The sequence below is a fragment of the Balaenoptera borealis genome (assembly GCF_965194805.1).
Source record: "Balaenoptera borealis genome assembly, chromosome: 4".
Taxonomy (NCBI): Eukaryota; Metazoa; Chordata; class Mammalia; order Artiodactyla; family Balaenopteridae; genus Balaenoptera; species Balaenoptera borealis.
The window spans coordinates 3,738,561-3,765,529 of record NC_138861.1 but is presented as its reverse complement, the minus strand read 5'-3'; the positions used below and the strand labels follow the sequence as shown (position 1 = coordinate 3,765,529).

The window sequence follows — 26,969 nt, the reverse complement described above, 5'->3', positions numbered from 1 at the left end:
TTTGTTAAAGAGGCTGAATCAGTGTTTACAACATAGAAGAGTCCTTTCTTAAGATTTATATACCAACACCCCAAGGTACTGCCTTGCTTTGTGTCAGTAGAACAGGAAATCCGACGAGAGAGGAATTCGGGAAAAGAACTCATTCTGCAAAAGGATTTCAAGCTCCACGGAAACTCTACTCCAGAACGTCTATCCAATACCTGCTTCGTGGCAGAAACATGGATTCCTTGATGAACACGGAACCAGAGAGGAGGATGTACCAGCAGGTCCCAATATCATCCGGACTGAAAAGAGAAGATAATAAAATCAATGATTATCTCCAACAAAAAAAATTAAAATAACAACATACAAAGCACACAGTATCCACATTACTCGTAGAATCCTGAAGAACAATGAAATGTCATAAAACACACACCTAAAATACCATTCTTCAACTATTGGAATTAAAAATTATTTTTCACACCTAAATAAGCTAAAGATATTTATCAGTATACTTAAATGTTTTAAACGTTCCTTAGACCTATGGCACCTACCATTCCAAGTTTTGGGTTTAATTTTTTTGAGCTGAAAATACTTTCCCTTGCTTCATGAAACAAAAATACAAAGAGGTAAACAGCGGACCTGAGTTTTCCCACCCTTTCCCCCGTCTCCCAAGCCCCGACATTTCTCCACCACACTCGCTGGCATCTTTCAGAACTTCCTCATGCACACACAAGGATGGACATACCTTCTTACCCCTCCACCCTCTTCTTTTTACAGAGAAGATGGCACACACTACAGAGCTCTTTCCTCTGTGCTAACGCAGAGATCTTTCCATCAGGGGACAGCTGTCTTGTTGGATGTGCCTTATTTGACTTAAGCAAGCCCCTACTGCTGGTCATTTCAGTGGTTTCTCGTGTATGCAGTTATTTTAAAAGAAAACGAAAACTGTGATGAGTAATCTTGTATCTACAGGAGTAACCTTGACCAGAAAACCAGAGCTGCAGCTGCTGAGCCAAAGGGCACAGACACTGTGACTCTGATAAACATGGTCGCGGTGGTTAGTTAGTACCTCATGTGCTCACCACCTTCCCACGGCCTTGCAAGGAGAGTCTGTCTATTTCTCTAACCAGTGTTTAACAATCTCAGGATGAAGGCTGTTCTAGGTGCTTAGGAGACTTCAGGAAACAACAACAAAGATCCCTACCCTCATGGAACTTGTATTCTGGTGGGACAGTACACATAGGAAACAATAAATTTAATAGATTAGTAAATTATAAATCCATGCTCTGGGGAATAAGTTACCGCAGGGTAAGGAAAATAGGGGTGGGGTGTCATAATTGTAAACATATGGTGGACAAGTCTCGTTGAGAAGAGCAGATGTGAACAAAGGAAGTGAGCAGACAATGGCTCCCGAGGGACGAGAATTCTCGGCCAAGGGAAGGGAGGTGCGTGCGGAGACCACAGGCCAGGCAGCTGGGCAGGGAGGCCAGGGGTGCAGCTGAAGCGAGGGCTGAGGGGTACTCCTTCCCTGAGGCTGTCTATCACACTTTGGGGTTTTTGCCAATCTGCTCGATGAAAACTGTATTTTAGTGTACTTTTTTTGGCTGTGTTGGGTCTTCTTTGCTGCGCCTGGGCTTTCGCTAGTTGCGGTGCGCGGGCTTCTCATTGCAGTGGCTTCTCTTGTCGCGGAGCACGGGCTCTAGGCATGCAGGCTTCAGTAGTTGTGGCACATGGGCTTCAGTAGTTGTGGCTCGCGGGCTCAGTAGTGGTGGCGCACGGGCTTAGTTGCTCCACGGCATGTGGGATCTTCCCGGACCAGGGCTCGAACCCGTGTCCCCTGCATTGGCAGGCGGATTCTTAACCACTGCGTCACCAGGGAAGCCCTCTTAGTGTACTTTTATTTTTCTTCTTTATTGTAAAAGCATCTTTTTTCTTATGTTCATGAGGCCTACCTATTTCTTTTTCTGTGAAATCAGTTCATAACTTTTAGCCAATTTTCTATAAATCATGAGACTTTTTCTTATCTAGAAGCACTTTATAAAAATTAGCATTTTGAAGCCATGAGCTGTGACAACCTTTTCCCCAGTTTGCTGCTTCTGTTTGAACTTTATCGTGATTGTGCCATGCCTTAAGTTGTTTTATTTTATAGAGGCAAGTTTATCAAATTTATTAGTCAGGATACAGGCTCAGCTACTATGAAAACAAAGCAGAAAGCCCGACACAGCAGTGGCCGAACAATGGAGGAGCCCATTTCTCTCACACGTGTAGTGACAGCCTGGTGTCGGGAACCCAGGCTCTCTCCCTGTGTGGCTCGCTCACCCCGGCCCGTGGCCTCCATCCCAGACTCTAAGGGGCAGCTCCCAACCCACACCTGTCCACATCCTAACCACTAGAAGGAGGCACACAGCCTACCCCATCCCTTCTACGAGGACAGCCTGGAAGCTGCAGCCCAGCAAACCACATGTGGGTTGCAAAGCAGTCTTCCGCAACCTCTGCCAAACCTTTTCACTCTTTTTTTCCTTTTGGCACATGGATTCCAGAAGTTTCCAAAGACCACCAAGTTCTATTTAAAATTCTGAATAATTAAGTTATTTAACACACTAATCAATGTCACCTAATCACTTTCATTGCTATCTGCTTCCAGAGCAAATCAACAGCAAGTCACTGTTTCCTCCCAAGCCCATTCTTTACCAATTTCACAACTGCTTAGTCCTCAATAGCAAAGCCTCAAGAAAACATGAAGGAAAATATTGTCAAATAGACTTTAGTTCCAATGAAACCATCAAAGTAAAATGATTTCTCAAATGAAAATGCAAAGTACTTCAAAAAATAATTTATACCCCTTTCTCTCTAGTGTTTAGTCATGAGCTTTTGCAATCAACAATCATTCACCTAGGACTTCCCTGGTGGCGCAGTGATTAAGAATCCACCTGCTAATTCAGGGGACACGGGTTCGAGCCCTGGTCCAGGAAGATCCCACATGCCGCGGAGCAACTAAGCCCGTGCGCCACAACTACTGAAACCTGCGCTCTAGAACCCGCGAGCCACAACTACTGAGCCTGCATGATGCAACTACTGAAGCCCACGCGCCTAGAGCCCGTGCTCCACAACAAGAGAAGCCACTGCAATGAGAAGCCCGCGCACCGCAACGAAGAGTAGCCCCCGCTCGCCGCAACTAGAGGAAGCCAGCGCACAGAAACAAAGACCCAACGCAGCCAAAAATAAATAAATAAATTTAAAACAATCATTCACCTAGCTTAGGGGGAAAAACGTACTTGTTTTCCTTAACATAAGGTGAAAGCATTATTATTAATTCTGATTTCTGTCGAGTAAAAATGTGTCCTGTCAGATGCAAAAATAGTTTAAATTTTTTTTAACAAGTAATAAAACACTGAAATAAAAAGAAGAAAAAAGGAATTATCTTGTAAACTTTTATCTGCTCTTGCACTTACCACGTTCCCTTTATCACCAAAAGATTGGTCGAGGGAAATGAAATCTAGTAGGAAATCAAGGTTGATCACCACTAACTAGGCATGTGACCAGAGCTGTGCAGAGGCTCAGTAAACACAAAGAGTGACCATCCCGTAGTTGTTACCATGGTAAGAAGCACAATAAACGTCACCATGGTCCAGATGAATTGTGACACAGAGAACGTAACAAACATCCCCTGGCTTTTTAGTTACTCCACATCTGTCCTTTCTGAAAGTAAAATTACTATGGACAAAATTAACACAATGTTTGTAAACTCAGCTTTCCTGGAGCTGATCATAAAACACGCGTGAAGTAAAAGGCAACCCATGTCCAAAATGGATAAGACACTTGTGACAGCAAACATTCTGGCCCCCTGAATACCCACCGATTACCCTACACTTAGGGCTGACTCTTCGTATCAGGAAAGCCTTGGCACAGATTTAAGGAAGTGAAGAGAAGAAACTGGTCCCCAATCCCTGTCACTTATTATAATTTCATTTGCCTGTTTCTCTCCCTTTTCCAAAAAATTCAAATCCTAACTCGCAAGAGCTGTGTTTGCTGGTGGAGGCATCTGCAGAGAATGACCATTCGAACGCTGACTGGATCTGGTGAGCATTTACTACCATGCCAAATAAGACAGTCATGATGTCTTTATTAGTGAGCTGTCTCTTTTAAAGATTCATGTCTTACAAAAGCAAACTAATTAGAACTAAGAATACAAAAACAATGAGTCTCATTTTAAAGATGCTCTGGAAACAGCTGTAAGCTAGAAAAACACACCCCCTCACCTTTCACACCCACACCCCACAGGATTCAGGTTTGGTTTCTGTTCTGAAAATTCCTCGTTGTGAGATGCCCCCATAAAATCTGTTTTACTCAGTCTTAATCGGCCAGAAAAGTCTCCTGACCTCATCTGAAACCACTGTGCTACCCTGTCCCCCTCTCATGTATAATTACGCGTCAGGCAGGCAGTGTTTCAGCACGAGGCACGACCCTTCCCTTCAAGGTCTGCAAATACGCCCCTTCTCACAGGGCACCTGTCACCTGAGGGGCTCTATAGGTGCCAAGCGATGACTGTTTGTTCTTTAAAAGAAAAGATGAAAAAGAAATCACCTAGCAGTAACAGCATCAAACTTGCCTACACTTAGAGGGGAAGCAAAATGAATCCGAGATCTTGCTTGCAGACACACTGGCAATGAAGCTGGCTAACAGAAGACTGATTAGTATAATAATAATTATTATTATTCGTAATGTTCGCAGGCTCTACTCATCCCACCAACACCCCAGTACCTGATCAAGGGTGGGAGACCCATCACGATGCCGTCTAAACAAACATCCCAGGTGATTCTTATGCGTGGGGGCTTGTCAAGTTGAAAAACCATGAGAAAAACTGCCTAGAAATCAAGCCCCAACTGGAACAAATGGCAGGGGAAAAAAAAAAAAAACACCACAACTCTGTCGACTGCCGATACAACTAGTTTCATTCGCTAATGTCATTTTAATTTTTCTCAAATAGTTGTTTTATGTTTTAAAACTACGAGCTAAGGAGTTCCATCAAGGGTTGTTGAAATGGTAAAAGCTGAATCTTGGAAATGGTCAGTTAGAGTTATTCCAAGTAACTTTAGTCTTATATCACCAGTAACAGGGAGAGGAGAGAAGCCTAAAGGTTAAAGAGGTACATCTAGCAAATTAGTCCCTCTTCACAACGTCACTCTGATTTAATGACACAAGCACCTTGCAGAGCAAGGACAGAAAACACTGCTTCTCTTCCTCTCTTCCCTCCCTCACAGCCCACCCTGAAAGGGTCAGCCTACACCTGTCCTCTCTGCTCCAAACCCCAGCAGACCCTGGGCTTCATGTTCCCGCTCCTAAAGGGAACCTCCTGCCTAGGAAACTCATCCCTCGCCCTCTGAATTCCAGGTTAACAACCACTTCCCTCTGAGAAACGTTCTCGTATCTTCCAAATAAAGTGGGTCCCTCCCTCCTGGGTTCCCAGACGCTCTGGACTTGCCCACACGAAGCAGGGCGCCATCGTCATCTACCTCGGAAGCCTTCTCCCATCAGCTCTTAAACCGCTCTAGCAACTCAGTGCCCCCAGCAGACACACTGGATACGGCTCGACTGGCACTCAGACGTTTTATTAAGCAGTGCATTAACAGCTGAATAGACACCAGCTCAGATTTGGTGCTACAACGCCTGAAAGTCCAGGACGCGAGTTGCAGCTCACCGGGGGCGGAGAAGCGCGGCGAGGCCGGCAGGACGCCCTCCGCAGTACCCCGGCGGCGCGCGAGGTGGCGGTGTCGCCCCACGGAAGGGCTGCGGCCGCAGCCGCGCGTCCCGTCCACGGAGCCGGACGGGGGAAAGGAATACGAGGGGCCAAGGCCACGCTGACAAGGCGGCTGAAAGGATAACAAGCTCACACACCCCAGAACACGAATTAGGTCAGCAAAGGCGGCTATGAGAGGGCAAAAGGGCAACTTGGGAAAAAGCTACTTTATTCAGTTGTTAATACAACGCGGAAACTTAGGTGGAGCCCAGTTGCCCAAAAGGCTGCAAAGGTGGGGGGGGGGGGCGACGGGGGAGGGGCGCTGGGCAAGGGCACCCGTGCCCGCGTGCACGCGGGGCTCACACCCACTCCTGCCGGCCACAAGCCGACACCTAACCCACGTCTCTGCGTGTGTGTCTGCAGGGCCGCGGGTGAGTCAACCAACAGAAGCTGAAGGACTGGTCCCCACGCAGAACAACGAACAGCCCGGGACCAGAAGTCAGCGCCCAAGGAGGGCGCCGCGGGTACGGGGAGGGGCAGCACCGCGCCGCACGGGCACAAGGGCCTGGGGCGGAGCGCACCCTGCGGCGCTGCACGCGGGCCGCACCTACGGCGGCAGCGGGGCCCGGAGACGCACGAGGCGGCAAGCGCGCGGAAACGTCCAGAAACGGTGGAGAGGACGCCCGCTCGGGGAGAAGGGGGCGCACGCAGCCGCGCGGGCCGACACGCGTCAGGGCTCGGGGCCGTTTAGAAAGGGAGGCTGCCTTCTATGATAGGTACGACCCAGATGCCACGCCACGTCCAAACAACGAAGCCGGCGGCACCTGGGAGAGGTGGGAACGGGGTTCCTACCACCCGGGCCTACCGGCTCCCCATCTTGAGCTAAGAAACCAGATGGGCAATAAAACGAGGACCATCCAAAGTTCCACGAAGTAAGTGGAGACCGCTCGCAAGGAGCCCAGAGGGCCAGGCACCCGTGACCACCCTAGGAAAGCACCCGTCTCTTTCCCTGTATCTGCTGTCCCAGCAACGTCATCCAACGCAAGGGTAAAGCCAGAAAACAGAAGGTCCTCCTAAATTTCTCCCTCGGCACAACCCCCCATCCCATTCTGCGGGCTCCGCCCCGAAGCCTCTGCTGAAGTTCGCGGCCTCGCTCTTGGCCCCCTGCCCTGTTACTAGACCCCTCTGACCGGCACAGACTTGTTCTCTCAGATGTACAGGTATGCCGATAACCAAAGCAGGAATAATTTTACCTGCTGACAATAAATTACCCTCTACCCCTCTCCTGGGAATGCAGCAGTTGATTCAGTAGGACGTGGCGAGCCCCTTGGGACAGAAGCCTGTCCAGCCCTCTTCCCACCCCCACGGCTACTGAAGTGGATCCGAGCCGGATTTCCTATGAACGAAGTGTTCCAGGGCTTAAAACAGAAGTCCTAACAATGGCCACCTTCCAAGATGCAGATGGCTTTTCAGATACACAATAACTGTACGCTTTTTCACAAATACATTACATCACTTCTGCTGTTGGATGTATCAAAAAGTTTAATCATTTTTTTTCTTGCTCCTCTGATGGGGCTCTAAGCTTTAAGCTCAAAGACAGAACATGTCTTGTGTATTTTTGTACGGCCAACGGCACAAAGTAAGCTCACAAGAAAAGTTAATGCTACATGGCCAGTGTGGGCCCTGACAACACCAGGTCACGGTCAAAAGAAAGGTGAAGTGCACACACCAGCGGGATGTACTCAGGCATAAAGTGTAGAACGTATGATAGAAAGAGTTCTACGGAGAGTTAAAATGTACATTTCTGACGTACAGAATAGCAATACTGTACTATAAAATTATACGCTTCATAATATTTAATCACAAATTCCCACACTTATGAAAACAACACATTCTAAAAGTAGAGGGTAACTTTTTGTTCCATTTCCTGAAAGTTCTAAATTGTAAGGAAGTTACTTCACTTTTATCACTTAAAACTCTGAAGGAAAAAAGCATCATTTTAACATTAAGTTTTTCAGAAAATTCTTAGCCTTCTCTCAATAAATTATAGGGGCTTAGACCAACAAACAGGATAAATCAGTAACATCAATAAAAACTCTGAAAACTGATGGAAATACTGAGGATATTTCAGCTTTATATTTTGAATATATTAAAGTATTTTGAAAATATTTTTGTTTTGAAAAATATATATTTTGAAAATATGGGGGATAAGTGGACATAATTTTTTTACCTGTGATGATTCACTTAACAAGCAGAGGGAACAATATAAAGAACAATACTAAAGAATTAGTAAAGCCAAAGATTCTACAGACTTCACTGTGCAGTCATTCTTAAATTTATAAAATCCATTTTAAAAATGAAATGAGGGGGTGATGTCTTGGGAGTCATGAAGTTACTCAATAAACTTATTTTTGAATGAAAGAAAAAAAGTCACTGCAGATTACATACTTATGGCAATCCATCAATCAATGATTCAGCTAGACTGAGGGCAGAGGGCTACACCCAAGGGCTCGACAATTTCTCAAATTTAAGAGAGCAGCCAAAATTCACTCTTCTGAAAACTACCAATGGGTCATGAAATTAATTCACAAATCTGCATCTTTCAGTGACACACTGCAGTTTCATTTGCACGACAAACCTGTCCCTCTTCTACAGAAAACTGGCACCCGAACTGCTAAACAGAACTCAGACATCCAGAGACTGACCAAACTCACACCAAATCCGCCCACCAACTGCCAAGGTCCCAGGTGATGGGAAAGGCACGACCAGCTCACAAGCACCATGACCCGCAATGACCAGAAAGCACAGGGAGAGAGCTACATGTTACTGTGAACACCTATAGTTAAGAGGAGTTCAGAGGTTTTTATTCACTAAGTAGTTTCACAGAGAATTGATACAAAGAACCAAACACCTAACGTGCAGTCGGCTGTTTTACCCAGAAGTTAGGCCATAAAGAAGGTCTTTTCCTGCTGATCTAGCAAAGGAATATATCCCTTGAAATAAATGCAAAAAATAACAACAGAGAGCAGACAAGATGCAAATGTCTGTGCTGGGCATGGCACATGTAAATCTGAACTAAACACAGTCCCTGCCCTGATGGAGTTTACAGACGAAATACATTTGTTAATGTTTTTATTTTACTACTCTTTGACTCACCACAAAAGTAAAACATTTTCATTCAAAGACTAACAGTAAATATAAAAATATCATTATTGGCAAGAAAGCTTAAAGTATCACCATACGTACGTAAAACAATCTTAAGTCTATTTGTGGGTATGCGTGTATCCATGCGTGCCTATTTGAACTGTCATACTTACATAGAGCACACGTGTACATCACAACACGCCAAGCTCAGGGCTGAGCATCTTTATCCTACAAGTCTGTGCAAAGGCTAAGTCTTTAGAGGTGTCATGCCTTCAAGTCAACGAAAACCTCAGGTTTCACTTTTTCCTTATACACACACACAAGCACAGTAAACTTATGGAAACGTGGACACTCCAAATAGTGGTTACATATTGCTGGGGAAGAAAGGAAGGCAGATTTGAAGTATTTTGTCTCCTGAGGGAAAATAAACAAAAAAAGCAAAGCAACCTAGGTAGTAGATAGTGCTTTTGTAAAAATTTTTTTAGAAGACTACGATATAGGGCTTCCCTTGTGGCACAGTGGTTAAGAAGCCACCTGCCAATGCAGGGGACATGGGTTCAAGCCCTGGTCCGGGAAGGTCCCACATGCTGCGGAGCAACTAAGCCCGTGCGCCACAACTACTGAGCCCGTGAGCCACAACTACTGAGCCCACGTGCCACAACTACTGAGCCCAGGCGCCTAGAGCCCATGCTCCGCAACAAGAGAAGCCACCGCAATGAGAAGCCCATGCACCGCAACGAAGAGTAGCCCTCACTTGCCGCAACTGGAGAAAGCCCGCGCGCAGCAACAAAGACCCAACTCAGCCAAAAATAAATAAATTAAAGAAATATATTAAAAATAATAAAAATTTTAAAAATTTAAAAAATTAAAATAAAAAGACTACGATGTAAAAATAAATAAAAGCTTGGCCACATCCGAAAGGAGAAAGCAGTACAGTAACTGGATATGGGCCAGAGCCCAGGAGAGCTTCCTAAGGACAGAGACATGGCAACTCACCCGGTGTGGGAAACAGGGCGGGACCCAGGGGCGAGGGGGCAGCTCTGCCTCCAGGAGGGGAGGGGACAGGAGCACAGGCAGCTCTGAGCCCAGGTGGGCCACTGGAGGAGGGGGAGGGGGACGCGGAGTGGACAGGGCGAGGGGGCACCTGGGGCAGCTGCCGTGGAAACGGGAAACCCAGCCGCAGCCTGAAGAGACGGGTAGGCGTAGGCAGAGGGACAGCTGGGCCTGAGGTTCGGAGGTTACAGATTTCAGTGAAAACGCCTGAAAAGACTCCACTAGCCTCAATGCAGCTTCTTCTGAGAAAGGAACAGTTTCCTCTCCTGCAATAAGGGGAGACAAACCCCTTAACAAAGTGCTCTGAAAACTCTTCTGGAAACCAAAGCATCCAGTCCGACCCGTGCGTGGGAATCGGGCCCGCGGTTCAGCGATACCCGTGTTTATAGAGCGGCTGTGTGTGCACGCTTTAAAAAATATATATTTTAATGGTTGAGTTGCTGATCCAAAGGTTTTTAGCACTTTACATGTAACTATGTCTTAAACTGAAATGGTGAGGATGGCTGGCCATTAAAGAAAAAGTAAAGAGAATGGACGCATTTGTTTATCTCCTTTCTTAAATTCTCTAAAATAAGTCCCTCAGGTGAAATGAATATTATCTCACTTAGTATTTCCAAGCTAGCAAAATACCCAGCATCTAACAAATAACAAATGAAAGAAAGGCAGAAGGTACCTGATGTTCCTGTCCAGTGTGTACAGCTCAACTAATCGTACCTAATTAAATGGGCAAGTCTACACTTTAAAAATTCCACTTTATCAGAACCACAACTCTCTCCTGAATCACAATATAATTTAAAAGGGCATACTGTTTGCCATACTTAAAACTGTTAAACATACTTAAAACAGTAACACCAGGGGAATTAGAACACTGCTGTCATAATTCCTTCCTAAAGAAAGTTTAAAGCAGCTAAAACACTGGGAGGACAAAATGTAAATGACCAAAACAGGGAACGGAGTGAGAACGCCGCCCGCGGCTGACATTTCCGAGCACCGACCACATGCGCCCTGCTCTGCTTCCTTCACACAGAGCCCTGCATCTCAGCCTCACGCCAGCCAGAGACACTGAGCCCTGCCATCACTGTCCCCACTTTACAGGTAAGAAAACGGAGGCACAGAGGTGGATCAAAAGAGTCCTATATTTACCTGGTGAAATTAGGAGAATCATAGACTCGGACGTCACCAGCACGCAAACATAATAAGGAAAATGAATACTCATCTCTTGGTCATAAAACAAAATTCTGAAAGTCTCTGATATTCCTACTGCACTGTTGTTCTCCAGGCTCAAGCACAGACAAGTCATTCCCCCCAAGAGGTAATGACAACAGGTCCCAAAAAAGAGGGGTGGTATTATTATCGCAGACTTATATACACCCCAAATACAAGCGTTCTTTAATTTTCAAAACCGTGCTTACACCAACTGCTCAGAGCAGAGACAAGTCTGTTCAAGGATCACAGAGGAACATCCTCCCACTACCCTTCAACACAAGCTTGGCCAAATACTAGGAATCTGACTGAGGGTATCTACACTTAGTCTCTGAATTTTTGGTCATAGGAAATCATGATCTACCAAATACCCATAGATTCTTCACTGCTTACTAACGCTGCCACCTCATTCTAATTAGTCCAAAACAAACAATTACTACAGTCCACTCTTGCTGCAAACTCCTAAATGCATTCAATTTAGGATTATCCAAGCCAGGGCTTCACATGATCAGCAGGGCTCACATTCACTGCCTAAACTGACTTTAAAAAGAAAAAGCAAATATATTTAAAACACTGCAATCTACCTTCCATTTAAAAGAAAAATGAATAATAATTGTCAGGAAGCCGGCACAATGTGGGCAGAAGTGCTGGCGGGTTTCAGGGGCCGCCATCACCCCTTGGGGAGGCCACCCCAGGGAGAGATGCAGTCCTCGCGCCTGCATGAACACAGCACCATTTTCCACAGAGGCGTGAAGAAGGCTGGGAAATGCCGCTGTGTGGGGGGCAGCTAGGGCTGCAGAGTCACCAGGTCTGGGCCCAAGTCCAGATCCCGAGTTGAGCTGTGACACAAGCCTCAGCACCCTCACATGTAAAACGGGGGTGATGAAAGATCTACCTGCAAGACGGCTGCAAGGAGGAATTAAATCAATGCACACAGAGAGCACGGATTCGAGTGTGTGGGACGGACGAAGGGCTTGTTACACGTTTGCTACTGCCTCATCATCGACACGGCCCAAACCATATTTCAGAGGGAAAGGACAAAGTAATAGAAAGCTGACGCTGACTGCCACTGCACTGCTAAAACACACGTCAATAATATTCATCGGAGATTGCCAACCCTGACAGGTGTACACCCATTAAACGGATAGCTTTTAATTGCTCCTGAAAGAGAACAAATAGTCTTAAGTTAGTTACATAATGATTCCTTCAAGGATAAATATGTTAAGGGCGTTTGCCCCTGGTGTGAGTTTTCTCATTACCAATTATGTCTGGGTTATTTACGACTCTTCTCCATTGCATGTATGTTCTCTGAAGCCCTAGATGGATATTGACAGCCAAGAACCATCCTGCATCAGATCCACCCATATCTTCTGAAATCCATCCGTGACGGCCCCATTCCTTTATCTGCCCAAGTTCAAGCACTGTCACCTCAGATGACTGCAATTCTCTAACAGATTTCCCTGCCCGTCCACTCAATCTAATCCACCCTTTGTGTTTCCAGGCAGACACGGATATTATCTCAGGGGATGTGTGGGGCTGGGAGGCGTCTGGTCACATCATTTAGCTGCTTGAAAACTGGCCGCCTACCTACAGACTAAAAGAGACTTAAGAAAGACAACCAATAAACAACCTGTACCAAAACAAATTTGAGACAAAGAAATTTGATTATTTTCATGATATGAAAGAATTATTTTTTAAGGTTTGATGATATTATTGTGGTTAAGTTTTTTTTTTTAAGTCTATCTTTTAAAGATAAAAACACATATCAAAACAATGATGGCTGAATTGATATGTCTGGATTTACTTCAAAATAATCCACTGGAGGTGGAGTAAGAGATGAAACATCATTACTTATCAGTCGACAACGTGGCATGGTGAGTCCACGGGGGCCTGTTTTACTACTGTCGCTAATACTGTGAACATCTGTAATTTTCCAGGATAAAATGTAATTGAGGAGGAAAAGCACTCATTTCCAGTCGCCTAAAGAATCGAGGATGACTTTTTCAACAACACAGTCACACGCAAGCGTGACTGTGGCCTGCCCCTTCTCCTGACTCCACACACCCCAGGCCATGCGCACTAAACTGGCCGCATTGTTCAACACGGGACGCCAGGCCCCTCCCCCTCTGCCCCTGTACAGACAGTGCCTCCTGCCAAGAAAGTCCCGCGAGACCACCAGACACGCCAGGAGACCCAGGGCAAAGGGCCCCTTCTCCGAGACCCTCCCCCTGCGCCCCTTCTGTACAAACCTATAGTCTCAGCTACTCTGGTGGGTTAGTTTTTATTGTTGTTGCTTTCCTTTTTTCTATTTCTACCTCCCTCAAAAGATTATAGCCTCTCTCAGGACAGAAGCTGTATTTTATTTATTTCAATAAAGATTCCCTATAATATGCATGGAAAGTAGTAATTACTTAGTAAGTGCCTTGAAAAACAGGAAGGAAAGTCAACAGAACAACCGTCATTCACAGCAAACATTAACAAAACAATCTGTCTAGTAAATCAGAGCTTACGTATCCCTAACACACCAATATTTATCTACTGAATGTTTACCACATTGCTTAAAAAATTAGTTGCCATTTTTTCAAGCAGTACGTTACAGATCTTAAAAGGAACATCAATATGATTTAAAGAAGAAACTTTCCTTTGGAAAGACTCTACACTATTTCTCATTTCATAAAAGTCAAAATACTCTGTAATGTGAAATACTATCTCTAACTACAAGTGAGAAACATATAGATGCTGATGTGAACTTATCAGCAAAGGACTGAAATAGTTGAAATGCTTCACATTTCTAAATTATGCAATAAAAGTTAATGCAAAATTAAGGCAGGGCTGACTTGGCAAGGTGCCCCTAGTACTTCTTTGATACTTTAAGGCCATCATCTAGCTGCTGCATTACACATTGTGCAAAGACAGAGGAAACACCTACTAGTATAAAACTTCATTGGCTTCATGTCTTTCATATCTCACAGTTTCACACATTAACCTGTAAAACAAAAAATAAAGACATGAGTTCATCGTTTGTCATGAAAAAACATACTAATAGTTTAAAAACGTAAATGAGACATTATGTAGAAAATTAACATTACTTTTATGAATTGTCACAATCATTTATTGGCCTCAAGATAAATATTTGTGGTGCCTAGGTTAACAAAATAAAATGAAATCTGATAAAGAGATGCTAGAAAAGAAACATTTTGTTAGATGTCAGCTTCACCCAGTTTATTTCATAGGGAACAAAACTGTATGTGTTTTATACTTTGTAAATGACATGTGGACAAATTAATGTTCCCCAAGGTAAACAGAAAATGAGAAAGAACCTGAAAATCAGAAAGGAAAACCTATTAACTTAAAAAGTGACAACATAATTCACAGTTTAACATTAATGTTACTTAACAGTATGGAATTTCAGACAAAAGTAGGCTTTTATTAAAGTGCGTATTTTTATGACTAAGGACTAAATGAACGCTTTACAACTTAAAGATTTATTTACTTCAAATGATTCATCCCTGAGGAAAATAAACTATGAAAATTATAGAAAACATGAATAAATGTTTAAATATTCAAAATTACCTCAAAATTACCATGTAAAATTTCCCAGAAGTTACAGAAATGCAAAAGAGAAAAGGACTACTTCTTCTTAAGAAGGAACTAGGAAACAGAAAAGGCTGGCTGTAAAAGTGACTATTTCAACAGCAGTGCCATTTTGGTCAGTGGGGCTACCAGCCCCGTCTGTGAAACACGGGGATCTACACACATCCATCTTTCCGCTGTTGGCACGCTCTTGATTTTTCACTTGAAAACGACCCTCCCGGGTTCTCTTTTGCCTTGATCGTCCCACAACCAGCACCCTGCTTCAGAGGACCCCTCAGCCTCTCAATCCCTTACCCGAAACTTTCACTTAACTCCAGAAGGTAGCATCGAACCTTGAATATACATCGTTAAACATAGTTTTAATAGACTGCACCATACCAATTCTTCCTGGGAAAGGATGAGGGACACAACTAATGGGTCTAAAAATACCAGGTCTTTAAATTATGTAACCGGCTCTGCCCTGTTTCCTGTTACACCCTTTTCACTGGATCTCAGTCCTTCTACGGTGGACCCTGTACTCCTGCGGGCTCACCCCTCCCACACCATCATCCGTTTCTCCCTCTCTCCTAAATCGCTTCCTTGATACACAAACACACCTTATGGGGATCGCCCACTGTGTGGGGAAGGAGACATGCTTGACCCCATATCCCCCTCTAGCTACTATCCACAGTCCGCTTTTCCCACAACAGAAATTCTCCTTTTAGAGTTGTCTATGTGAATACACTGTCTCCATTCTCTCGCCCTCCTCCCTCTCCTCCATCACTGGGTCCCTGAAACTCAGAAAAAAGGGGGGCTGGGGGTAGCTGCTGGAGGCCTAGTGGGTAGGACTCCGTGCTTCCACTGACAGGGCCGGGGTTCAATCCCTGGTTGGGGAACTTAGAACCCACAAGCCCTGCGGCCAAAAAACAAAAACAACTCTGAAAGGTGTCAGCTTCCTCTGTGTTATCTCAATCTTTTCTGACCTTGTATTAATGCCACTTCTCAGCAACACGTGATGACTCCCTTTTCCTTACAGCGTTTTCTGCTCTAAGTCTCCTGGTTTTCCTCTTACTCGTCATTTTTTCAGTCTCCTTTGGACCCTCTGCCCCTCCCACTCCTCTACCTGACTCGAAATGCATCACCTCCAGGGGCTGTCCGCCCTCTTCTCCACTGCACCATGTAACCTCATCCAGTCTGTGATTTTTAACGTAATCCGCAAGCTGACGGCTCCAAAGCCATGCCCCACACCTAACCTCTCACCGTGACACCACGCATCTACATGCCTACTCGGCGGAATAGCCGCTCCATGTTCAAATCGTCCAACAGATCATAAGTTCCTTCCCCCAAAATCTGCTTTCCCACAGTCAGAACCCAATCGTGTAGGCCACAATCCTTGGAGTCGCCATCCTTGACTCTCCTCCCTCTCCTTCAAATCCCATCTTTCCGCCACATCCCGTTTCCAAAACCCACCCTCCCAGGCAGCCCACATTCACCACCTGCCCGTGAAAACGCAGTCTGAGCCACCTTCCCACTGCCATCTCCTACCAGGACCACACGGGTAGAGTCCGCGTCTGTTCTGCACACCTGCTGTCCATTCTCCAGACACGACGTCACATCACCTCACACCTGCTCGCTTGCTTATGTATTTATGTATGTATGTATGTATGCATGTATGTATGTTGGCCGCACAGGGTCTTAGTCGCGGCACGCGGGATCTTTCTTCCTTGCGGGGCGCGGGCTTCTACCTCACACCTGCTCTTAATCTCCACTGCCTTCACGTGAAAATCCCAACTCCTATCCTGGAATACGCAGCCCTGCACTGCTGACTACACTAGCATCCTATGCTTACCCTCCCACGGCCCCTGCCTTTTCCCACCGTGGGGCATCGGGGGCCCGTCGGCACGGCAGGGGTCTCCGCACAGCTGAGCCAACCCAGGTGTTTCCTCCTTTCAGCCACAAAGTCAAAGCGGCCCAGCATCCACTCTTACCATGCCCGACGTGCTAACATCTAAATCCTGTCTGCCCCACCAGGAACGGCAGGGGCTTGGTCCACTTCACTGCTGTTTCTTCATGGCCTGCCTGGATGTTTAGCACGTAGTAGGACTGCAGTGGATAACTGCTGACTGCACAAATCAACTAACCTAGCGCCATGAGAAAGTCAAGATAAAATCTTCTATAGGACAGTGTTCTAAATAAATGGAAACAGTACCAAAATGCTTTTTTTTCCTTTAAACATTGTTAAGGAATGTTTTATCAAAAGCATACTGATCTTCCCTGAATTCCTAAAGAATATACTAGCCAGAGTTGTTCCTTAATGTCTAAAACCGCCTGTATAATAATAATTACACTCATTCATAATGCTAAAGAATATACATGTATACAAACTCACATACATATAACCATATATGTTATACTATATATGCAGTATGTATATATATATGTATACACACACACTCTCACATACATATAACCATATATGTTATTCTCTATATAGTGTGCGTGTGTATATATATGTAGTATGTATATATGTATACACACACATAACCATATATATGTTATACTATATAACCATGTATATATGTTATACTATATATATGTAGTGTGTATGTATATGTATACACACACATAACCGTATATATATGTTATACTATATATATGTCATGTGTATATACACGTATACACACACACACACATAGTTCAGCAGGCTCTCGCTTCCAGCACTGCACGGCCCCAGTCACTCCGCTCGTATACACACACACATAACCGTATATATATGTTATACTATATATATGTAGTGTGTGTATATATAAGCATACACACACATAACCATATATATATGTTATACTATATATATGCCGTGGGTATACATGTATACACACACACACACACATAGTTCGGCAGGCTCTCGCTTCCAGCACTGCACGGCCCCAGTCACTCCGCTCGTTACACATCCTTGGCCTGCACTCCCACTGGAGCTTTCTCCTCCCCTCTGGCAAATACGCTGCCTCTGATCCACCTGGGTGAAGGCAGTAAACCTTAGAAAAACAATGCCGTGTGGAAGCGACGTACAGCACGTCAGTGGGGACCTGAAAACCTCTGCATTGCACACAGTGTGTGATCCTACAGCGACACAGCCAATGAACTGCACGCCACCAGCTGCTCCGGATCAACGCACTGCTTGCAGACAGACTGCCCCACAGCGCACAGAGCGAGGCTCCCACAGAGGACAGCCTCCCCGCCTTCCTAGGAGACCCGCGTCCCACTGCCCAGCACTGAACAAACAGACCTGGAAAACCTTGATTAAGAGCTTTTGTTGTTTTTTTGCTAAAACTGGAAAACTGTATTATGTGGAAGTCTTAACTCTTCTCTATTAATCCCAGGGGTAAAATTTTATTTATAAAATTCAAAGGAAATAACTTATCTAAATAAGACGTTCTTTTCCCAGAAAGGGTAGTTAATATAAAGCAGTTTATCCAAGTCATTGAGTTTATCTGTACCTCTTTTCTTGCTATTATTCATTTTGCTATCCTGAACTTGTCCTAAAAAAGGACTTTAGTTGCAGCTGATGTCTTGCATAAATATAAGAAACAAACGACTTTTTGACACAAGCAGAACAAGATACACATCTTAAAGGTGACTCCTCGTAAGTTCATGCCAACAAAGCTGAATAGTCTCCAAAATAGACTTTTTAAGGTGTTAAGTATGCTAAACTATACTGTTGAAGTAATCAGTTATTTCTAACCAAAATTTACTTTTGAAACAGCAGAAAATGGTTAGTGGGTGTATGGGTCTTTATTGTATTACTTCTACTTTTGTAATCTTGAAAACTTTCATAAGCTGTACTAAAAATTTCCTTTTTCTATTGCACCAAATTACTATTACCTAAGTAATTTTATAACTACATATACTATAGACACACATTATATAATCGATATATCTGAATATTATCGAAATATTATCCATGTGTAGTCTTATATACATATGTCAATGTGACATTTATATTTTCATATTAATTAATTCATTTGCATTTGCAGGTTAACTGCATTCAATTAAACAGACAATTGGCGATATAATTTTTTCCTAGGATAGCTGTCATCAAGAAACATAAAATGAAAGTTACATACTTTAGAAATTATCCTTGCTTTAATTTGAGCCATCTTCCAAATTCCCAGTGGTTTTGCCCTTTCTAATAAAACTTTAAATCATTTTCATTACAAATTTAATTTGGGAAGTATTCAATCCTCTTGATACTTTTTTCAATTAACAACTAAATATGAAATTGACATGCTCACAAATTAACTAGTGTTTAAAGAGTAAAGGGGAAATACATAGAAAAAGTATTCCTTTCATAATTAAAAACTGCTGGTATCAAAAGTAGCTGGAGCTGGAGACAACAAAACTTTCCCATAACGTCCTAGTTGGTGTTTGTATGTAATCCATCTTCCTAAGGTCCTTTATTTTCTATTCCAGTTAATCACTGGATTATACAAGATGTTTCTGATCTTTTAATGTAAGCCCAGATAACCATAAACAAGGTTGCTGTATCACTGTACAAGAGAAGTGGTAAGAGTTTTATATGAATGGACTATATAAACAACAACTATGGTATCAACTGAATTTCCCAGAAAAGGGCAGTCAACTTAATGCAATAAATATGTTATATATAAAGACCTAAAACATACTAAAACAGTGAACTGAATCATTCTTGGAATAGTTAAACACATTCTGGTTTCTTATGTAGCTGAGTGCTAGGAAGGAGATTTTTATTTGCCAGGATGGCAAATAATGCTCCTTTGGTGTGTTCACCAAGTGGTGTTTATTGCTTCAGGTGGGGAGGGCAGGGAGAGGGACAGAAGGCAGAGAGGTGACCACTACGGCAGAAATGTCAGAAATTATGATATGGACGTAAAACTTACAAGGCCAGAGGAGGCCGAGGTTTCACAAGTCAGTTATCTTTAATCCTGCTTCTAAACAATAGTAAATAATCACATAAAACCCAAGCATCCTATTATTATTCATATTAAAATGACTTACCTAAGCTGATGCTCCCTCAGGTTGGATAAGGCTTCCATACCATGCAAATAGGAATACACTATTTCCAGATCCTGTTTGAAAAAAAGGACAGAAATTATTAGACTTGTCGGGAAAAGAGGCTTCTAAAATAAGTCATTATATTTACACACCAAATTTAAAATAGCTTTTTTTTTTAAATACAAGTTTTTTAGACATCAAAAATCACATTATCAAGAGAAACGCTGGACTGCACAAAGGTCATGCATCACAACTGCCTCTGGGATACACAGAAAGGCCATTAAAATATAAACTAAATTGGCTCAAATTTACAAAAATAAATTCCTCATAAGTTGTTATCACCTATTTCCCAGCTTTTACATCAAAATATCAAATGTAAAGTTTTAACTTTAAAGAATAAATATTTACCAATTCCATCATTAAATGATTTTCTTAGTCAATATAACATTAATGCATGTTATTTCATGCCTACACTTAAAAATGAGCATGAATTCAATTTTTTTCTATTCTTACCAAATGACATTTCTTATATACAGAAATATTTAAATTTAAATATTCTCTTTTAGAAAAACAGACATGCCTTGCTTTTCCAAATCATATTACAATACATAGAAAAAAGATTCATAGTTACTCATGAACATTTAGAACAGGTAAAAATTCAAAATCCTGTTTATATTCATTTATATGACAAGTCAGCAAGTAATTAGTATTTTTTTTAATTGAGGTATAGTTGATGTACAATATTATACAAGTTTTGGGTGTACAGAAGTTAGTATTTTAAGACTCCAATGAGGGGACATCCCTGGTGGCGCAGTGGTTAAGAATCTGGCTGCCAATGCAGGGGACACGGGTTCAAGCCCTGGTCCGGGAAGATCCCACATGCCGCGGAGCAGCTAAGCCCGTGCGCCACAACTACTGAGCCTACGCTCTAGAGCCCACGAGCCACAACTACTGAGCCCACAAGCCACAACTACTGAGCCCGCGTGCCACAACTACTGAAGCTCACACGCCTAGAGCCTGTGTTCCGAAACAAGAGAAGCCAACGCAATGAGAAGCCCGCGCACCGCAACGAAGAGTAGCCCCTGCTCAACACAATTAGAGAAAGCCCGCGCGCAGCAACAAAGACCCAACACAGCCAAAAATTTAAAAAGCAAATAAACTTAAAAAAAAAAAAAGACTCCAGTGAATATCTAGCAGTTTCTAATCTCAAGAATACAAGTCTACATTTACTCCTCCCCCAAATCTTAGCCCAAATGTAAAACAAATGTATTTCAAGAAATTTGTAAAATTACCCTCTTTTAAAATAATAGCTCTACTGAGCTATAATTCACACATCATTTTCTTTTCTCTTTTTTCTTGCAGGGGGCCACAGCAGCACTGTGCACATGACCCAATCCAGGTGGTGGGCACGACCCTCCCTGGCCCTTGGCTCCACCCGGGCTGCCCCCTCCTCCTAGAGATGAGCCACTGTGAGTGGGCCCAGGGCTGCCGGACTCGCTAGAACTCAAGATTTATCACTTGTGAATAATTCTGTGGTTTGTGTTTGCCAATCACCACCATAATTCCTGAATATTTTTACCACCCAAAAGACAACCCCACACCCTTTAGCATTCACTCCCCATCCTCCCTTCCCCCAGCTCCTGGCAACTGTTAATCTGCTTTGTGTCTATGGATTTGCCTATTCTGGACATTTCGTGTAAATGGAATCTCACAATGGAAATACACGACCTTTTGTGACTGCCTTCCTTCTCTTGGCCTAATAGCTTCAGGGTTCACCTAGGCTGCAGCAGGTAACAATACTTTCTTTTGTATCACCAAATAGTACTCCATTATAGAGAGATGCCACAGTTTGTTTATCCACTCATCAACTGACCAACATTTGGGTTCTTCCTACTTTATGGCCGGTATGAATAATGCTGTCGTGAATTCTCATGCATACGTTTTTGTTTGCACACCCGTCTTCAGTTCTCATGGGTATATATATATACCTGCGAGTAGAACTGCTCATTCATATAGTAACTCTGTGTTTAGCTTTTCAAGGAACTGCCAAATTGTTTACCTAAGTGGCTACATCATTTATAATTCTATCGGCAAGGTCTAAGGACTCTAATTTCTCCACATGCATCCTTGTCAACACTAATGTCTGTCCTTTTTATTTTAGCCTTCCCAGGTGTGTTTGAAGGTGTTGATTTGCATTTCACTAATGACCAAGGGTGCTGACCATTTTTCATGTGCTTATTGGCCATTCGTACATCTTTGGGTAAATACCTATTCAATTCTTTGTTCACTTTTTTTTCCCCCCAGGGGTTATTTATTCTTTCTTTTTTTAACATCTTTATTGGAGTATAATTGCTTTACAATGTTGTGTTAGTTTCTGCTGTATAACAAAGTGAATCAGCTGTATGTATACATATATCCCCATATCCCTTCCCTCTAGCGTCTCCCTCCCACCCTATCCCACCCCTCTAGGTGGTCACAAAGCACCGAGCTGATCTCCCTGTGCTATGCAGCTGCTTCCCACTAGCTATCTATTTTACATTTGATAGTCTATATATGTCCATGCCACTCTCACTTCGTCCCAGCTTACCCTTCCCCCTCCCCGTGTCCTCAAGTCCATTCTCTATGTCTGCATCTTTATTCCTGTCCTGCCCCTAGGTTCTTCAGAACCTTTTTTTTTTTTTAGATTCCATATATGTGTTAGCAAAGGGTATTTGTTTTTCTCTTTCTGACTTACTTCACTCTGTATGACAGACTCTAGATCCATCCACCTCACTACAAGTAACTCAATTTCGTTTCTTTTTATGGCTGAGTAATATTCCATTGTATATATGTGCCACATCTTCCTTATCCATTCATCTGTCGATGGACATTTAGGTTGGTTCCATGTCCTGACTATTGTAAATAGTGCTGCAATGAGCATTATGGTACATGACTCTTTTTGAACTATGGTTTTCTCAGGGTATATGCCCAGTAGTGGGATTGCTGGGTCATATGGTAGTCCTATTTTTAGTTTTTTAAGGAACCTCCATACTGTTCTCCATAGTGGCTGTATCAATTTACATTCCCACCAATAGTGCAAGAGGGTTCCCTTTTCTCCACACCCTCTCCAGCAGTTATTGTTTGTAGACTTTTGAATGATGGCCATTCTGACCGGTGTGAGGTGATACCTCACTGTAGTTTTGATTTGCATTTCTCTAATGATTAGTGATGTTGAGCATTTTTTCAGGTGTCTGTTGGTCATCTGTATATCTTCTTTGGAGAAACATATGTTTAGGTCTTCTGCCCATTTTTGGATTGGGTTGTTTGTTTTTTTGATATTGAGCTGCATGAGCTGCTTCTAAATTTTGGAGATTAATCCTTTGTCAGTTGCTGTTCACTTTTTAATTGGGTTATGTGTCTTTATTATTGCATTTTAAGAATTCTTTATGTATTCTGGATAGAAGACCCTTATCAGGTACATTATCAGTAAATATTTTCTCCCTTTCCGTGGCCAGTCATTTCACTTTCTTGGATGGTGCCGTCTGAAGCACAAAGTTTTTAATTTTGATGAAGTCCAGTTTACCTATTTTTTCTTTTGTTGCGTATGCTTTTAGAGTCACATTTAAGAAACCATGATCTAATCCAAGGTCACAACAATTCATTAATATATTTGCTTCTAAGAGCTTCTTCTTCCACAGCTTTAGCTCTTACGTTTAAGTCTACAATCCATTTTTAATTACTTTCAGATTCAGTAAGGTAAGGGTCCAAGTTCATTCTTTTGCATGCAGATATCCAGTTGTCCCATCACCCTTTGTTAAAAATACTATTGTTTCCCCAGTGAATTGTACTGGTGCCCTTGCTGAAAATCAATTGACCGTAAATGTCAGTGTTCATTTCTGGACTCAGATCTATTCCGTTGGTCTGTATGCCCGTCCTCATTCCACGACCACTGTCTCATTTATGCAGCTTTGGAGCAAGTGTGAAATCAGAAACTGTGAGTGTTCCAACCTTATTCTACTTCTCTGGGTGCCTTGTGTTCACATCTGAATTTTAGAATCAGTTTGTACATCTCTGCAGAAACGCCAGCTGGGGTTTTAATGAGGATTGCACTGAATCTGACGATCAGTTCAGGCACTATAGCCATCATCATGGTATTAAGTCTCCCAATCTGTGACATGGGATGTTTTTCCACTGAATTACGTGTTCCTTAATTTCTTTCAACTATGTTCTCTACTTCTCAGTGTACAAATCTTGCACTACTTTGGTTAAATTTAATCTTCTCTTTTGATTAAGAAAAAAATTTCTGCAACCTTAGGGATACCTTTGAGAACAATCCGAACTATCTGTGCACTTAGATTTCATGTATCAAGGGCACAGGGAAGCGACAGTGAGTCACAGAATAACTAGGTAAGGAATTCCAAACCTTTCTAAGAGGATTCCAAGAAGGTTTTCAGCCTAGAATATATTATTGTACACCTGAAAACAATATTATGATGTGTTAAGAGGAAAAAAATACCTCATTTATAGTTCTCAATTGTCCCAATTTAAAATGTATTAATACTAGAAATTTAAAGTATCCCCCTCTAATAGTCAACTTTCAAATAAACTGATGGACTTTAATTTTATTCATCTGTAGCTTTGTTATTTCCCATAAGTCTTTTAAAAGCTATTTATAGATTGAAATCTAAGTCTAGACTTAAAAGTGCAATACAAATAAGAAAGCTAAAACAAAACCTTCCCCACCATCCAGTTAAGAGTGTGCATTCCGAAAGCTAATAAATGCCTTCTTTAGAAGTAGTCATACCCCAACCTTAATATTCTATTTGCAGGTAGGGAAAGCCAATAAAAATGTCCTAATTGATGAGTTTTCTTTAATACTTATAATAGAAAGTCCTTCTGAATAATGCTAAGGTTCACATTCTATTTTAGGTATTACAGATATGTGCTACTTGCAGTTGTTACATAGTACAGAAGGCCACCCTCCCTTTTCTGAAGAGCTTATAATCTGAGTCTAACACGAAAGTCTTACCCTTTTTTCACTGAAATACCGATCAGCCCCTTATAAGCTGCCCAAGGCCCACAGTACTTCTATCTAAGCAAACAGACAAGACTATTTATGTTTATAAACCTTCATGAGGCAAATAGAATATTTACACTGACCAAAAATGTCTATTTAGGAAAGGAGTAGAAAGAAATAGCGTTTTTCAAAAGCTGGAGAAGGGAGAGGTCTGAAAGAAACCTGAAGGAACAAGAATTTGGAAGATTCGAATCAGAGTGGAGGAAAAGAATAGCCCTAACCCTTCAAAGACAACAGGCCTGGAAATAACGGAGTGTCTTCTTCAAACCAGCAAAGCAGAAGCCAAGTAAAAAAGCACGTTCCTCGATGCCGCGGCACTTTATTCATCTGTCGCTCTTCAACATTATGGGGTTTCCTAGTTGGACGGGGGGCACCTTCCTGGAGAAGTTACGAAGTCACGCCCATTACGAGTGTCAGCATTGCATGCACAAACTTAGCAACTCTGAGTATGAATGTATAACTTGCATGATTACACAGAATCTATCTATGAACAATACTACTACCATTATTTCTTCATCTTAAAACTATGCCTAACTAAAACCTGTAGATTCAATATGATTGGTTATTAATTGATAAAAACGTGCAGGACCACTGCGTGCTCTTACCAATAAGTCGCTGACATAAGTGACAGGTCAGGAAGCTGTTTCGGGGCCTGTAATATGCACTGAGCGTGTGCGTTATACCATTACTGCAGGACCAAATTTAAAGTGCAGTTTGTCCTTCTGTCTGTGTGTAGCTGCATAAATAAAACACCTGCACCTCACATAATCCTGATGTTTGGGGGCAGAGTAAGTTTAAACATGTGTCAGTCAAGCAATACAGAACCAAGGAATCTGGTGCAACTGTGTCGTGTATTTTAGACGTGTAGCCAGACCATGAGCTTCTTCAATGAACTCAACAATTACGTCCAGAGTTTCTCTATTACTCTTAGAAAAAGTCATCTCAAAAGAAACTTTTACCTGGTCTATGCCACGAGGAGCTTGGAAACTCGAAGAGCAGACGTCATTATTCTAACACGAAGCCTTCACACGGAAGGCTGGTTCATCTAGCTGGAATTAGACGACTTTACAAATAAATTCCACCTCAACCTGAGGTCTCTTTGTAACTAACAGAAAGAACAGTAAGAAACTGACATCTAGACCGCAGGCAACAAACAAGTCCATGTAATGTTTCACTGGGGACCAGCACAGGTTTGGGTGAGTAGGAAAGCTTAGGAAAAAGGCATCGGGAAATCTCTGCTCTCGGTGACTCCAAGGGATGAAAGACAACTGAGCAGAGATGAGCCGGGGAGACTGCAAACTAAAGGAAGGCATCGGGAAATCTCTGCTCTCGGTGACTCCAAGGGATGAAAGACAACTGAGCAGAGATGAGCCGGGGAGACTGCAAACTAAAGGAAGGCATCGGGAAATCTCTGCTCTCGGTGACTCCAAGGGATGAAAGACAACTGAGCAGAGATGAGCCGGGGAGATTGCAAACTAAAGGAAGGCATCGGGAAATCTCTGCTCTCGGTGACTCCAAGGGATGAAAGACAACTGAGCAGAGATGAGCCGCGGAGACTGCAAACTAAAGGAAGGCATCGGGAAATCTCTGCTCTCGGTGACTCCAAGGGATGAAAGACAACTGAGCAGAGATGAGCCGGGGAGACTGCAAACTAAAGGAAGGCATCGGGAAGTCTCTGCTCTCGGTGACTCCAAGGGATGAAAGACAACTGAGCAGAGATGAGCCGGGGAGATTGCAAACTAAAGGAAGGCATCGGGAAATCTCTGCTCTCGGTGACTCCAAGGGATGAAAGACAACTGAGCAGAGATGAGCCGGGGAGACTGCAAACGAAAGGAAGGCATCGGGAAATCTCTGCTCTCGGTGACTCCAAGGGATGAAAGACAACTGAGCAGAGATGAGCCGGGGAGACTGCAAACGAAAGGAAGGCATCGGGAAATCTCTTCTCTCGGTGACTCCAAGGGATGAAAGACAACTGAGCAGAGATGAGCCGGGGAGACTGCAAACGAAAGGAAGGCATCGGGAAATCTCTGCTCTTGGACTCCAAGGGATGAAAGACAACTGAGCAGAGATGAGCCGGGTAGACTGCAAACGAAAGGAAGGCATCGGGAAATCTCTGCTCTCGGTGACTCCAAGGGATGAAAGACAACTGAGCAGAGATGAGCCGGGGAGATTGCAAACTAAAGGAAGGCA

At 43.1% G+C, this 26,969-nt stretch overlaps 1 protein-coding gene across 13 annotated transcripts in view; it reads right to left on the bottom strand.

Annotated features, from left to right (window-relative positions):
- The window catches only part of RAPGEF2 (Rap guanine nucleotide exchange factor 2), a 251,541-nt gene that overhangs the window by 146,814 nt on the left and 77,758 nt on the right, over nt 1-26,969 (bottom strand). For 12 of the 13 annotated variants that reach the window (XM_082391303.1, XM_082391287.1, XM_082391286.1 and 9 more), the window contains 3 exons: nt 19,727-19,797; nt 14,049-14,105; nt 201-284 (listed from right to left, as the gene is read on the bottom strand). In XM_082391303.1, coding sequence (XP_082247429.1) covers nt 201-284; nt 14,049-14,105; nt 19,727-19,764 — 179 coding nt within the window. In that variant the 5' untranslated portion in view covers nt 19,765-19,797. The remainder of the gene's footprint in view (nt 1-200; nt 285-14,048; nt 14,106-19,726; nt 19,798-26,969) is intronic. The other variant, XM_082391302.1, reaches the window with a different exon arrangement.